At 35.5% G+C, this 15,921-nt stretch overlaps 1 protein-coding gene across 3 annotated transcripts in view; it reads right to left on the bottom strand.

Annotated features, from left to right (window-relative positions):
- Positions 1–15,921, bottom strand: part of NRK (Nik related kinase) — a 129,888-nt gene that overhangs the window by 45,012 nt on the left and 68,955 nt on the right. For all 3 annotated transcript variants that reach the window (XM_070785113.1, XM_070785112.1, XM_070785111.1), the window contains exons 5-12: positions 15,579–15,704; positions 12,368–12,478; positions 10,672–10,762; positions 7,556–7,686; positions 5,663–5,717; positions 3,078–3,156; positions 1,838–2,013; positions 170–233 (exon numbers count right to left, since the gene is read on the bottom strand). In XM_070785113.1, coding sequence (XP_070641214.1) covers positions 170–233; positions 1,838–2,013; positions 3,078–3,156; positions 5,663–5,717; positions 7,556–7,686; positions 10,672–10,762; positions 12,368–12,478; positions 15,579–15,704 — 833 coding nt within the window. The remainder of the gene's footprint in view (positions 1–169; positions 234–1,837; positions 2,014–3,077; positions 3,157–5,662; positions 5,718–7,555; positions 7,687–10,671; positions 10,763–12,367; positions 12,479–15,578; positions 15,705–15,921) is intronic.

Raw genomic sequence — 15,921 nt, 5'->3', positions numbered from 1 at the left:
AATAAAATTTTTTCCTCAACATTTCCATTCAAATATCTCTTGAAAATAGAGATCTGTTTTATTTGATCAAAAAGGATTAAGTTTATTTGAGTTAAATACAACAATAGGGAATCAACTGTCTTACATGAATTGCTAACATCAAATTATATATGTAAGTTATCTAACGCACCTGAATCTTCTCATGGTATACTGCTCCTTAATAGCTTCTTCTCTTTCAAAGATCAGAGGTATTCCTTTTATGAAATAGAAAAAAATAATGCATAATAATCAACAGAAATTAATAAATCCACCTTAGTCAATTTGCACCCTTTACTGCTCAGGATGCTGAGTGAATTTACAAGGACAAAAGGGCTGTAACCCTTCACATCACATCTACTGGTGGTGTAGACAATATCCTCCTTCCTAGGCCTCCTTTTGTAGCACAGTTACTCCACAGAGACTAATTTCTCTCTGTATAGGAAAACAAAATAGCAATCTGATTGCTGCAATTCTAAAGAGAAACAATTGAAAAAGGTAAAGGGACAAAGGGACAAAGAGAAACTCTAGATGGTTGGTGAGCATGGCTTACAGGTGTGTACTATGGATGGAAGGACTTTATGGTTTGGGCCCACACCTATCTTTGGTCCTTTCAATGAGGATCTTGAAAATGAGGATCAGGATCTTTGGTCCTTTCAGTGAGAAGGCAAAAATCTAAATTCTGGTTTTTACAACTAACACACTGAAAATGTTTGGCATCTTTCCTGTCACCTGTGCTGTACTGAAATACAGACACTTACAGACAAAAGAGTTTTATTTTAAATTTCCTATATTATAAAGTTTAGGCCAACTATATTGACATCGTCCATCAATTTCTCTATAAATGTGACTTTTTCTGCAGATTACATTTTGGAAATTTTGCAACTCTGGAAATTAGTGAATTCTCAACTAGATGTGGTATCTTTCTGCACCCATTTGAGATTGGTCGACTTTTATGATGATGCTGGTCCAATAAATTCTCTACCATGGTTAAATACACTAATTCCTTCTGCTTCTCACTCCAAAATAAGATATGTATAGTTATGCAGATAGAAGAAGATTGGCTGCAATCAATCCTATAGTGCATCTGAGAAGGCTTACTATCTTTTTCAGGCTCCCCACTTTCCATTCCACTATCACTCAACTCTGCATATGGTGCCCTAAATTAAATGCAAAATATGGCATACAACCTATAAAGTTGGAACTTTCTAAGTAGTTTCCTCTGGATTTGATGAATAACCATCCTGTCATTTTTGGCATTAATATCTAGAAGCTTAATTTTATTTGCATAAATTGTGCTTTGTTAACTACATCTTAAAGTTGGAGATTAATACATAAAATCAACTATGTGCAGTTCACTGATACTACATCAAAAGTAGCAGTCAATAAGTGATTAATCATAAATCCATTTATCTAATTGGAGTTAACATATTAGATGAGAAAGAACAATAAGATAAAGATTTTATCTTGTGTTTATTTCTCCAGTTAGTTTTCTTAAAATAAAATTAGCACATCATAAAATTCTTCTTGAGGCTTTCAAAGGCCTTTCTAAATATGAACACATGCTAGATGAACTGGCAAAAATTTATAATCTTAAGTGTGTGTGTGTGTGTGTGTGTGTGTGTATATATATATATATATATGGTGAGGTAAGAGATAATGAATTAAAAGCACATGGTATATTTGTGGAAAAGCTAAATGTCAAAAGGTCTCAGACTTTAATTTCAACTTAATTCTTAAATATTATTTTTCCTAAAAAAATAATAAAATTTTCTCTCATTTGAACATTTATTCCAGTAAAATGAAGATTTACATATCCTACCTTTTTTCTGTCTCTTTTTAATGATTCCAGTAAGATGCTTCTTTAATGACTCAACAACATGTCCTTCATTTTTTATATTCTGAACAAATGGGTGATGAAGCATGTTTGCAGAAGTAGGACGAAATAGGAAATTTTTTATCATGCACTTTTCCATGAAATCATGGAACTTGCGGGACCTAAAAGAAATGAATCAAAGAGGTAAAAGAACATTCTCAGGTATTCCACACCTCCCACCTCCACCCACATGCCACTCTGAAGGTCATATTTTTGGAGAGAGTTGTCTTAGTTGTAATAGTCTTTTCAGTAACCAGATATCCTATAGCTTGACAATGTACATTACACAGCAATGCCATTCAAGCCTCAGAAGAGGCTGGAGTCAATGATATTTTCTACCCAAATAATAGTAGAAACTTCGGTGAGTTCAAAAGAATGTATGTGGTAAAAAAGACGAGTGGTGGGATGGCAATTAAGTGGTTGATGTGATTTATGCAGACCATGAGACCAGACTGGTCATCCCATAGTAGTCATATTTTTAAAGCCTGAGTGTTTTTCTTGACTATGTGCACTTTGAGCTCTAAAGCTCTCCATGTAATGATCCAGAAAAGGGTGTTAATAGCACCAGGACTGATTAATTTTATAAAATGGCCCATGCAAACAGATGTGACCAGAAAGCCAAATCTGTGGGAAGGGTTAAATTTAATCACAAGGAAGAATGTCAGCAACTGAATCATAGTAACCACTTTTACCAGGGCAAGTAATATATACTGAGAATAAGCAAGAACTTCATGTACTAGTTCCAAAAACTTCAGGAAGAAAGATTCCCAAGTTCAGTTGGGCTGTAGCACTCTGAGAGAACAATCCTCTTTAGGTTCTGTGAATGTTTAGTTTTATGGGTCAAACGACTGGGCTATACATCACAATCATTGACTGCCTATGTAAGCTCAGTGAAAAACTTCACAAATGGCTTCCATTGGTCCAGCCCATTACAGGAGACAAAACTAAATATGTCACTAATGCCAGGACAGTACTGTCATCATAATATACCATGGAGAGTATTATTTCTATTTGGCTAGCTAGCTCTTAATGAACAGTACTCATTTAGACTCCTTAAGGTATTCATTTTTAGGAAATATTGTCCAACAAGGATATTGAAACAGGACTGATCAAATGAATTAAAACTTCTTTGCTATATAAAAATATCAAGTTAATGTGTTTAAGAGATTAAGTCATTCATCTTTACCATCCACTGGATTTGACTTTGGGAGCAGATTCTCGCAAAATAACAAATAAGGCTTCCAAAGGTTGAAGATTACACAGGGCTGCAAAGGAAAATAGATAAGTTTAGAATGAGTAAGAAAGGTAACTACAGAACAAACTCCTAATTCCAGAGGGGATTCTCAGTGTTCTTTCACATATCATGTTGAATAGACACTGAAGAATAGATATGAAAGAAGGTAGTTAGAAGAAAAGTTGACTTTAATACAAGCTGTCCATTATATAAGATACTAAACCTTCACTATTTCCAAGTGTGACAAATAATAATAAATTACACTAGGTTACATTTTTGAAATGTGTGATTGATGATTTCTATCTAGAGAAGTCAAAAACACAGGTGGAGTCAAGTACTCTTCTGTGCTTGTGTACTGCCGGTATCCTCCACAGTTGTAAAACTGGAATATGTAATTATAGGCTGAAAAGTCTATCATACTAGTAACTATGCACAATAATGTGCAAACAATGATTTAGTAGTCTAAAAAGATGAGAATGATCTGGTTTGGAAGCTAACAGTCCTAGGAAAAGAAGTAGATACAATGTAACTATTAAGAAGGGGCTTCCTAGGTGGCACTAGTGGTAAAGAACCCGCCTGCCAATGCAGGAGACATAAGAGACATGGGTTGGATCCCTGGGTCTGGAACATCTCCTAGATGAGGGCATGGCAACCCACTCAAGTATTCTTGCTGGAGAATTCTCATGGACAGAGGACCCTGTTGGGCTACAGTCCATAGTGTTACAAAGAGTCAGACACGACTGAAGCGACTTAGCACGCACGTACAACTATTAAGAACACACCCTCTAGATTAGATCATCTGTGTTCAAATCCTAATTCTACCTTTGTGACCTTGGGCAAATTACTTACCTCTCTGTGCTTTGGTTAATTCATCTTAAAAACAGAAAATACATCAAGAATTCCTTCAAAGAGTTGTTATGAGGATTAAATGGCAACGTACCTATAAAAATGTCTGGCACAGAGTAAGCACTTAATAAATATTAGCTATTGATATTATAAGAAAGATTTTAGCTATCTGGCACCTCAATTCTGTGCAAAATTACTAGACTTTCATTCTCTTTTTCAGAAACACAACCATACAAAGAAAAGCCTATTCCAATATGTGGTATATAAATTCATTACCTCATTGGCTTGGGAATTCTGGGCTTTTCAATAAGTATTTAAATATGTGTCTCACTTTACTTATTTCCTCTTGTGTTTTGATTAAAGAAAACTGGCAGTGCAATAATTCCCCAAAGGAGAGCCATAGTGTAAATTTCACCTAATACTAAAAGTGTGTCATTCATGTGAGGACAATTTGATATTAATAACTCTTTAGAGGAATCCTTCCTCTCCCAAAATACATCTCAAAAAAAAAAAATCTCCAGTGCCAAATTGGCCTCTCATAGTAGTATAAATAAAGTCCCCAGGGTAATTTCATTAGAATAATATAAAGGCAATCGTTCAAAGGTCAAGGTTTATATAAATTAATAGGAGGTGCAGTGGCCTGATCTCCATACCTGACCCAGCTTTAATCCATGCCCATTCTGTGATATGTGATATTCCAAGGGACACCAGAAATTCTTGATATTCCAGGGGACACCAGAGATTCTTAATAGTTTTATGTTACCATTATTTCTACTCCTTGAAATTACTCCCATTAACAATGAAACACAGTGTTAAAACAGTAGATATTGTACAGATGAAGCACATAGGAACATGGGAACCTACAGGATCTGCTTGGAGAGGGAAAAGCAAAGCAGTTGCAAGCCCTGCCCCCTGACATACACACTTCAGGCATTTCTCTCACTTCTCATCAATACTATGAATGTGTTTATTACTTATATTCTTGGATTTAGGTATTGAGAACAGCAAATATGCCCTGTTTATGGGATTATACATTTGCTGGTTATTAATCATTTATACTCAAGTTCACATTACACTTTTACTTTCCTATCAGAAAGCAGTAACCTGAAGAACAGACTACTGACAGGTTACTTCAATGAAGAGAAGGAGGGGGAAACAAGAGAAAATGGAGCCTACGGAACAATGAGGGCAATGGAGTGGCTGATAGGAGCATGGAAGTCACCAGTGATAGCTGGACTGACCCCAAAGTGGGGAAAAAAGCTTCCTTCTCTATATTGTTGAGGATTGGCTCAATTAAAAGGAACTACTGGAGGATTTTCTTAACTGGCACAGTCTGAAGTATATAAGTGTAACTGTTCAGGAACCTAAATATTTCATCAGTGAATATGTACTGGAACGCCTTTAGATTCTGTTTGGTTATTACTATCGTGACCAAATGTTATTGAGGCTAAATTGAGTCAATACTCAATCAGCCTAAAATAAGACATCTTAACAGAGAAAAATACAAACTCTTCTTTAAAGACATATCTGGCCATTCTGACTATGGCATTTCGTAATTTGGGAAAGACCATCATTTATAGTTTGGCACATGGTGTGACACCTGTGTGATCAGTACAAGCTGACTGGTACAAGTGGCAGATTTGTACAGCATGTTTCATAACTTTTAACCAACATCAAATATTATTACTCACGAGGAGCCCCTTCAGCCATTTCAATAGCAGTGATTCCCACGGACCATACATCACTCTGCAAAGGAAAAGATGACCAAAAAAAAAAAAAAAAGTCACTTAAAAGTGGGAAACAGATAGTATTTAGAATCTCTAAACAATCTTTGGCTGAGGGGAGGTACCAATGCCACAGCCATTTTATGGGTTTTCTTCATTATAGACTGATGTTATAGGAAGATGTTATCTGACCCTATGACCAGCCAGTACTGCACTACACAACAAGTTGATATGGGTGGGGATTCAGTGAAAGGAAAATTCATCTTGGATGTATTGCTATTGTTACCTTAACTGAAATACCAAAAGGAATTTGTTGTAAAGAAATCCAATCACATACTACTAGCTCTAAAGAAGTCAGATCGTAGGTAAATGATTTAACACTTTGCACCTCAATTTTACCCTATTAGGGCTTCCCTGGTGGCTCAGATGGTAAAGAACCTGCCTGCAATACAGGAAACACAGGTGACATGGGTTTGATCCCTGGGTCAGGAAGATCCCCTGGAGAAGGGAATGGCTACTTACTCAAGTATTGTTGCCTGGAGAATTCCATGGACAGAGGAGCCTGGCGGGCTACAGTCCATGGGGTCGCAAGAGTCAGACATGAATGAGTGACTAACACTTTCTTTTTTTCACTTTCAAAATAGAGATTATAATAATAGGATCCATGTTATAGAACTAGCATAAATATTAAATGAAATACTATATACATAAGCACTTTCAGGAGTTCCTTGAATATAGGAAACTGAGGACAGAATTATTATAATTCTAGGAAAATATACATTTTAGGAGGCTCCAGGGAATGACCTTCACTACTGTTAACTGTACTTTGTTTTTTAGAATGTAGAAAGGGCACAGGGCTAGAAGTGCACTGTTTGGCTTAATGACTCCTAAACAAGTTAACTGAATTCTTAAAATACCTGTTTATAGATGTCTTAGCTTCAAAGAGTTGTTGTGATGATATAAGTTTAAGTTTTCTTTAAGTTATGTGGGACTTAAAAGTGTATAATTAATAGAGATGAAAGTCCTTGGAAGACTGCCAAAAACTGTACTGCTCTAAAGCATTATTGTTACAGCAAGTCACTTAAAGAACATTATGTTTCCATTGTCTCCATAGCTCCTAATAGTATTGGCTCTCAACAGATCTGCTTGCAAATCAAGCAGAGGGCATTTAAGGGAAAAGGAAAAGAGATGAAATTTGAATTAATCAACTTTGAGTATTGAGTCCTAGGTTCCACACAATGAAACCACAATGAATTGTTTGGATGAGCTATGATGTGGAGAGTGAGTGTGGTTTTTCCAGTCTGTAGCAAATGGAGTGTTTTCTTTCCATATCAACTTTTTAAAATGTGTACATAGATGTATATTGTCCAAATTGCAGCTTCAGTGGAAATTTTAATAAATAGCATAAATTGTTACTTAATTTGTCTATTCCACTGATTTTCTGTGGTTTGGAGCTGAACCATGCCAAAGACTTTCTCCATTACCCTGAGTAATCAAATTATTATTATTTTTTCTCTTTGGAGCTAAGTTACTGTGGGGATTAATAATTGGCTTTACATTTACTCAGTTTTAAGTGTATAAAGCACTCTGTCCCTGGAAGTTAAATTTCCATATAAAGCCACATAATATAATATTCTTTACCAAGAAGTTGTAAACAAGATGAACTAGACATTCTTCCTCAAATATGGATAACTCCCAATGGTCTACTTTGCCTACATTCTTAGAAAATATTATTCTTACACACATCATCAAACCACATATAGGAGTAGTGGTTTTTATTCTTTTATTTCATAATTTAAAATAAAAAGTCAAAAGTCCTTTACAAATTTTGTTTCCTACTATCTGAATCCTTACACTTACTCTGTAATCATAGGAGCGTCTGGGGTCCTCATCACAGTCAATCACTTCAGGTGCCATCCAGTATGGGGTTCCAATGAAGCTATTTCTCCTCCCATTAATTCTGCTCACCTGGGCACTCACTCCAAAATCCACTGCAAAATTCATTTGTCAAAATAATTAATGAGTAACAAAAAGCTCAATAAGTTATTGCTTTAACTTGGAAAGCCAATACAAAAGCCACAATGGATAACAGATTTTCATTCCAGCCCAGCAAACTTTACCATGAAGTCTACTCCAGTAACACTGGGAAACAGGCTTTTGCTGGTATTTATGTTGGAAAGAGATTCAGCAGTGCTATTATAAATCTACAGTAGGTTTGGCTGAATGTTTACCATGAATATTAAAAATAAAGTTCCATCAGTATACCCTAAACCTCTGAAGTGATAACATATGTAGTGTTTGGACCTGCCACCAAGCTGGAAGAAGACCAGCACTATAAGCAATATCTAAGAAATCAAAAACTTATTAGTACTTCATTAGGAAGTCTCACTGATGATGTTAGAAAGTTCTACTACACTAATAAAGAAAAATAAATTTATGCTAAAATTTAGTTTAAGTTCTTCTACAGATCTTCTGAATCAGATGCAAATATTTAGTGTGGTATCCATATCTCAGCTTAGACTATTAAAGTTCAGTCTTCTATTCATCTGTGGGATATATTATATGAAAATATTTAGTATGGTATCCTCAGAAACAGACAGAAAAAAAGGCTAAAGTAGACTGGGGTTATTTAGTCCAGAAAAAATAAGACATGGATGAAAAATGAAGTAGATTTTCTAATTTAGAATGGTTTCCAGGAATCTAGAGGATGGCTAACAACCCTGACTGAAAAGTAGTTTAAAGAACTTAGGAAAAGAAAAGAAAAATTAAGAAGTTAAGAGTTTAAGGCAGTGTTAAAGGAAGGACTAATAAGAACAATATCAACACAATGTCCATAATACATGAAAATCATTGGGTGTTGCACAATCTCATTATCTAGATACTTTTTTTTTTTTTGAGAATAGGTTACATCAGAGTTCAGCATTCTCACTATCCCTGAGGGCCAACTTTAAGGGCCAAGAAATATCTATGAAGGCCATAAGCTTATGTATGACATTCAAAGAAGAAAAGGAAATGAGCAAAGACTGGAAGAAAAGAGTGATAAATGGAAGAAAAAGGAAAAAAAGAAAACCTGAAATTAAAAGTAGGGATGAGATCCCAACAGTGGCATCATTCATCTTTTCCTTACTGACTTAGGGACCAGAATATGAGGATTATTGATCAGTTGAGACTGCAATACAGTCATTGTCCAGTCTCTCTCCTTTCTGTTACTCCCTTTGGGTTTTGCTTCTTCAACCTTCTCCTTATAACTTGTCATTTAAAAATATTGTGGGATCTAAGAAATCTAAAAACCAATGTATAAGGATTATATATAGATGAGAAGCCTGAAAAATTTTAATCCAGTGCTAAAAGGTCTCTCCTACAGAGTCAAGTACATGATCTTTAGTGCAGGGACTTTGTGACAGATTTTTCAGAGGCTTTTCACTTACAATTTCTGTTCTGTGATGCAGATGATAGGGTTGGCTAGCAACTTGACCCAAATATATGGGAACACTACCATATATGTGAACACAGAATGTAGCTGTGTGACATACTATATCCATGCTACACATTTCACTGTGAGATCCAAATGACCCTTGTGTATTTTAACACAGTGTCTTAAAATTCCGTTTCTAGCTTTGTAGCTTTTAGACACAAAAGAACAATACATTTACTTGAAATTACTTTTAACTTACTGCACAACAATTATTACCACATGCTTCTTCCACAAATATTCAGTGAAAAGCATTCTTAGTGAATGAACAAAAACTCTATTCTGGTTATATTTATTTGGCAGGAAAAATGGGAATGATCTTAAGATCATGCTAGAGATATGGTAGGGGAAGCCCCTGGTGGCTCAGATGGTAAAGAGTCTGCCTGCAATGCAGAAGACCCGGGTTTGATCCTTGGGTCAGGCATATCCCCTGGAGAAGGAAATCGCAACCTGTTTCAGTATTCGTGCCTAGAGAATCCCAAGGACAGAGGAGCCTGGTGGGCTACACCCCATGGGGTTGCGAAGAGCTGGACACAGCTGAGTGACTATTAAACACACACACACACACACACACAGATATGGTAGGAAAGAATTGATATGATTAAATACAGGATTTGATGCCAGTGATTTTATGTTCTATATCAATGAGGTCATCTGCCATTAAATAGTACTGACATTATTTATATGATATTATTTATAAATCCACAACAATATTTATTTTAAACATTAAAGAGCACAACATATTGTTCCCTGTGTGCCTGTGAGACAATATAATAATTATTTTCAATAAACTATACCATTCTGAACCCTGGAACTGAAAGCTAGAAACTCTGGATTTTAGATTTCTAATTCCAAATTTGATTTGGACATTACTGGAGCATCATTTCTAACTTATATCAGTTCTTTAAATATTTGAGGGAAAATTCCAATGAAGCGATTTGTGCTTAAGTAAATTTAAAAGTTCTTAGATATTCTTTGGAAAATATGGCTCTGTGATGTGGAAGAATTGTCTTTTTGTTTAATCTTTGTTCATGACACACAAACTTGCACATGGTAAACACTCAATTAAATTGTTGAAATAAATAAAATAGCAGATCCCACCAAGAGTACTGCAGTGGGTTACTATGCCCTCCTCCAGGGGATTTTCCTAACCCCAGGGATCAAACTCGCATCACCTGTATCTCCTGCATTGGCAGGCGGAATCTTTACCACTGAGCTGCCTGGTAAGCCCAATAGAAGGTAAAGCAATGACCAAAATGTAAAACTCCCATTTCAAAATTGTCTCAAAATGATTTCTGAGAAACAGTTAGGTGCATCTTTCTCTTGTCCCACATCCCTTCCAAAACAAATTTTCAAATTTTGATTTATTTTGCAGGCAGGGACAACATAGTGTGAATAAGTAGAGGGGGATATTAGTGACATGAGAGAAAACAGTAATCTTAAAGGATTTTTCTCTGTTAAGATATTTTGGGGTTCATTTAAAGTATTACAAGAATAAACTTACCTAGTTTTACTTCAGCATTATGAGTCAGTAGCACATTTTGACCTTTGATGTCCCGGTGAATTACACGGTGTGCATGAAGATGAGCTAAGCCCTGCATATACATACATATATACATTTATATAAAAAAGCAAGATCAATATACAGCTTTTCTCTTTTTCTGGTACTGTTTTTAGCATTTTTGGAAAGACTTTTGGTAAGAAAAATGGCCCAGATTTGCATTTTTCAGACAAAATTCTTCTTTAGGCTGGAAATACTACAACCAGTTCCCAGAAATAGTACTTTCGGCTATAAGGAAAGGAAAATAAATCAGGACATCCATGAAAGAGAAGGAACACCAAAAATTAATGCTTGTATATATTGGGCCATTTACCTTCGTTTCTAGTCTCCATTTTTTCCAACTAACCACATGACTAAAGACCTGGATATCTGAACTATCTTAGCTCAGCCATTGTTTTACTCTACTTATCCAACCATTCGTTTAGTCCAAAATATTTTCAAGTCAACCTTGTAGGCTGAGAATTTGGAGGAATATGGAAATTCACTTTATTTTTTTTCTTCTTTTTTTTAAATTTTATTTTATTTTTAAACTTTACAATATTGATTGGTTCTGCCATATATCGAAATGAATCCGCCACAGGCATACACGTGTGATGACCCAGAGGGATGGTATGGGGAGGGAGGAGGGAGGAGGGTTCAGGATGGGAAACACGTGTATGCCTGTGGAAATTCACTTTAAAGTACTTGCCATTTGTATTGGTTTACCATGCTGTCTCCAGACCATTCACCACTAAAACTAACCCATGCCCTGGCTTCAGTGAGATTGCTCTACATACTAACAGGAGATTAATAATAGAAATAACAGTAAAAACAGCTAATATCAATTGAGTCCTTATTCTTTGCCAAGCACTGTGCTAAGCACTTTACATGGAGTCAACTCTTAAATCCTTACAGCAACCTTTTAAGGAAGGTGCTAATTCCACCCCAAATTACAGGTGAGGAAAATGAGATTTGGAGAAATTAAGTAATTGACTCAGGGACACACAGCTAATACATGATGAACCAGAATTTAAACTCAGTCCAGAGTTCGCACTCTTTAAGTATGTACACTATTACCATGAGTGAATCCAGTTAAGACAGCATTCTAATATTTTATCAGTGATGCTGTTCAGTTCTGTTAACATCCTTCTTGGGTGACTCTAAGCACTTAAGACACAAAGAAAAATCTGAGTTTGGTAGATCAAGAAGACTGTCATTTTCATCCAATTTGGTGTTCAAAATAAGCAATGTTTTAAACATTAAGACATTATTCAGAGAGGATATCTATCTGCAAAAGAGTTGTAGATGATTTGGAGCCATTGAGTAAAACACAGATTTCTCAACCTATCTTAATCTCCAATGATAGTGCTATGCTTTTAAAAAAAAAAGAACTCTAAAATCACAACAACTTAACACTTTAAGTAACACCCATGATCCACCAAACACTGTAGTCTGACTCTGAAAGAGCCATTAAAAGCCATGATTTGGAATGACATTATGTCAAAGCTGCTTTCTCTAAAGCCTTTTGGTTTTTTTCAGTATCCTGATCCAGAAGTTTAGAATTTTTAAACCATCCTATATGAGCAAGTATAAGACACACTGTATATATTACCCCCAGGTTTCTTCAAGGTCAGGGGCAAATGACTATATGAATGCTCACCTGGAGGATTTCTCGGCAGATATAAGCAATCCAATCTTCCTTCAAACTCTGATTTCTGGTCATTCTCACTACATCAGTGACTGAGCCGGCTGCACATAACTCCATCACCATCTGCAGGGAAGCCAGCAAAGAAAGTATCAAGACTTAGAAAGTAGTTCTCTGAAAATATCTGGAGAGTTTTAGTTCATATGGCTTACATGTATATGTTATGTTTAGACATTAAGATACTGCAAAGACTGGCTCAATTGTCTGGTAGGAAGCTAGTAGAATTAGAAAGAACTGAAAAAGAAATCCAAAGATCTCTGGAGGGAGAGAAAGGAGGTACCACACCAGGGATTTTTAAACCAGGAGGTGGGATTTGAGCTGAGCCTTGAAGGATAGGTTGTGTTTGGGTATGCTGAGAAAGAAGAATGTTCAGCTTATTGAAAACAGAATGAGCACATGCCTTTAGAAAGAAGCTTGCACAGGGCCAAGCCTGAGTGATGACTGGAGTAGAATAAAAAAGACAGTTGAGGGAATAGTTGGCGGGTAGAAAAACAGGATATGGAGGGTATCTCAAAACAATTTACACTTAAGCATTGACTAGATTTGTTTTTACTGTTGTTTTATTTTCAAGTTTTAGAATATTTTCCCCAAGATACTGACAAAATACAACCTGAAGGGGGAAACTGTCAGTCCCATTACTGTAGGGCAATTTTTTTCCAAACAAACTGCTAAGGAAAGTCTATTTTAAGTCTAATATTCTGACAGTGTCTCATTCAGATTTTACTTTATTAACAAATGCAATTTTTCAGGAAATTTGTTTTTGCCACTAATGTATCAGTTGCTCAACTAGTAAATTTGCTTTCATATATTAGCTAACTAGAGGACTGACCAATGTGAAGGAGAATCTGCCTATTATAATCAATTTCACAAACTTTTCTTAAGTGCAGGTTTATGCTCTAGTGCCAATGTCAAATGGTAATACTACTTTGTCAGTAGAACAAGACATGCTTTTTTAAAAAAACTATAGGTAAGATAATTATTGCCATAGATGAAAGGAAGTAAAAGGATAGGCCCCAAATCATGAATATTTAAAAGGTATACCTTATTTCCTTTTGGAATGCTAAGATTTTCCTTTCAGAAAATTACTTCCTTATTTTCTATTTGTTCACAACTGATATAACACAGAGTCTTTTACCTGAGTACACTATTCCAATAAACGAAAATACGAAAAGCAGCCTAACAAACCAGATAGTACAGATAAAGCACAAAAAGGTTAATTTTCATGTCTACTATATCGAATGGTTACAACATATACACTGTGGTAATGGAAGAAAAGGGGCTCATTTTGAACCATGACAAACATGAATTAAAGTCATTCACTAAGGTGAACACTGGAAAATCTTGCCAGTATTACCTGAGTCAGAAGAGTTCTACTATGAAAAGAATGCAAGACATTCTCATTTTCCCGAATTTGTATGCACAGTGCCTGGCTATACTTTATAAACGGTAATTATTTTGTTATTTGCTTCCTATGTGTTCAGATTTACATAGGAAAGAAAGTGTGAATGGTCCCAGGAAAACTCTTACCTCAACAAATACCTTTTGCATGCAGTGCCTATTTATCCTTCAGATATTAGTGTAAGAAAAAGTTTTTCAAGGAAGAGTTTTCCTTTCCCTAACTTAGATTCCTTTGTTATTTGCCCATTCAAAAGCATGTTACTTCCCTTCTGACCAATTATACATTTATTTGTGTGATTATTTGATTGATATTTGTCTTCACAAATAGACTGTAAGCTCCAGTGGGCCAGAGCCACGTAAATTCAGCTTATGACTGTATCCTCAGCATCTAGGAGAAAGCCTGGAAACAGATAGCTTTGAATGAATAGATGTTATATGACTGAATTAATTGAGCACTGAGAAACATATCTAATAAGTAGACTGCCATACTGTCAAGAGAAAAAAAACTTATAAAAATATATTTAAAGACAAATGCTGTATGCCCCCCCACAAAAGGAAAAAAAAAAACAAAACAGCAGCCATGAAAAATGCACAGTGATATTTAACAAAATTTGAACTGGCATTGTCAGAGAATAGAGGATTTAGTTAACTGGACATTTGGGAGAAAATAGGTTTAAACTGAAGATCTCTAAATTTGAGGGCTCTCAAAATGTGGTACCTAGACGAGTATCATCAACATCACTTGAAAACTTTTTAAAAAGTGCAAATTTGTGGACTCCCTACCCCAGACTAACTGAATTAATAACTCTGTGGGTGGGGCCCAGCAACCTGTTTTTATTAGGATCTCCATGAAATTCTGTTGCAGGCTAAAGTTTGAGAACCATAGCTTCAATTTAATCCCTTGTTGAAACCTTCCTATATTGCCCACTATCCTGCTTCCTAAAGTTCACATATAAAATGTAACAGAATCTTTCTTTGACTCGAAAATTCTGAAAAGTCTCAGGTATTATTTTAAAAATACCACTCTTAACTTGGCCTAGAAATGCAAAAGAATGTACACTGACCCCAGGTGATGTTCTAAATATTCCTTTTTAAATAAAGATATACTTGATTGAAGCTCATTTTCTTGTGGTTTGATTATGTCTCCTATGGCAGAGGGCAGCAACAATTCTGGTAACTGTAGCATGGGTTTCAGTTAGCCTTTAAAATTTATAGCTCATTGATTTGTAATTCATGATACTATAGGCATGAAGCCTCAGAAAAGGATAAGTCAACTAACCACTTAGAAAAACAGTTTATAGGAATTATGTTTAAAGATAATTGCACTTAGCAAACACTTAAATTGCACTCATATACTCATTCCAAGTGTGACTTGGAATAGATATTTATTATTCAGTCATTGGGCCCAAATCCATCAGGTAATCTCCTTAGCTATACCTCTAATTTATAAGCAAATGTATTAGCTACATAAAGTTAAAAGCAGCAAATCTCTATTTGAAAAGAAATATATTAGATATTTCCAGTATTCATTTGAGTCTTCTCATATCTTATCCCTGAACCCCTTGCCAATCACTTAATTTATTTTTCCATATTTTATCACTCCCATTTCCAGGAATTAGAGCACATTTTTTTTTTCATACTACTTTGAGCAGTTGCATGCTTAAGTTCTTCTGTAGGTGCACAAAAATGACATCTCAATTTATGAAAGTATATGTTCTGAAGTGAGACTTAGTCTTATGCAATAAGATCAAGGTAACTAAATACACACCCAAAGTTGATGCCTCTGGCCAGGGGGACTCAGCTTGAAAAATGCACCGTAGAAGGACACAATGTTCTTGTGGAAAGAGTACTTCTTCAAAAGGTTGAGTTCAGTCCTGAGATCCTCTTCTTCATCCTATAGAATAAGGATAGTAAAATTCCTAAGCTATGCCACTCAATGACTATGGTATCCTAAGCTATAGTAGATCAAAGAAGGAGAATCTAATGGCAACCCTTTATACCCCACAGCAATGTATTATAATAAAATCCCAACTAGAATTCTCAGAATGGAGATGTGGGGTTAACTGGGAATTTGGGAGAAGATAAAGGTCAATTGAGTATCTTTTAATTCA

The sequence above is a fragment of the Bos indicus genome, chromosome X (assembly GCF_029378745.1).
Source record: "Bos indicus isolate NIAB-ARS_2022 breed Sahiwal x Tharparkar chromosome X, NIAB-ARS_B.indTharparkar_mat_pri_1.0, whole genome shotgun sequence".
In the NCBI taxonomy this organism is placed as follows: domain Eukaryota; kingdom Metazoa; phylum Chordata; class Mammalia; order Artiodactyla; family Bovidae; genus Bos; species Bos indicus.
The sequence above is the reverse complement of the archived record's forward strand: the minus strand, read 5'-3'. Positions and strand labels throughout refer to the sequence as shown.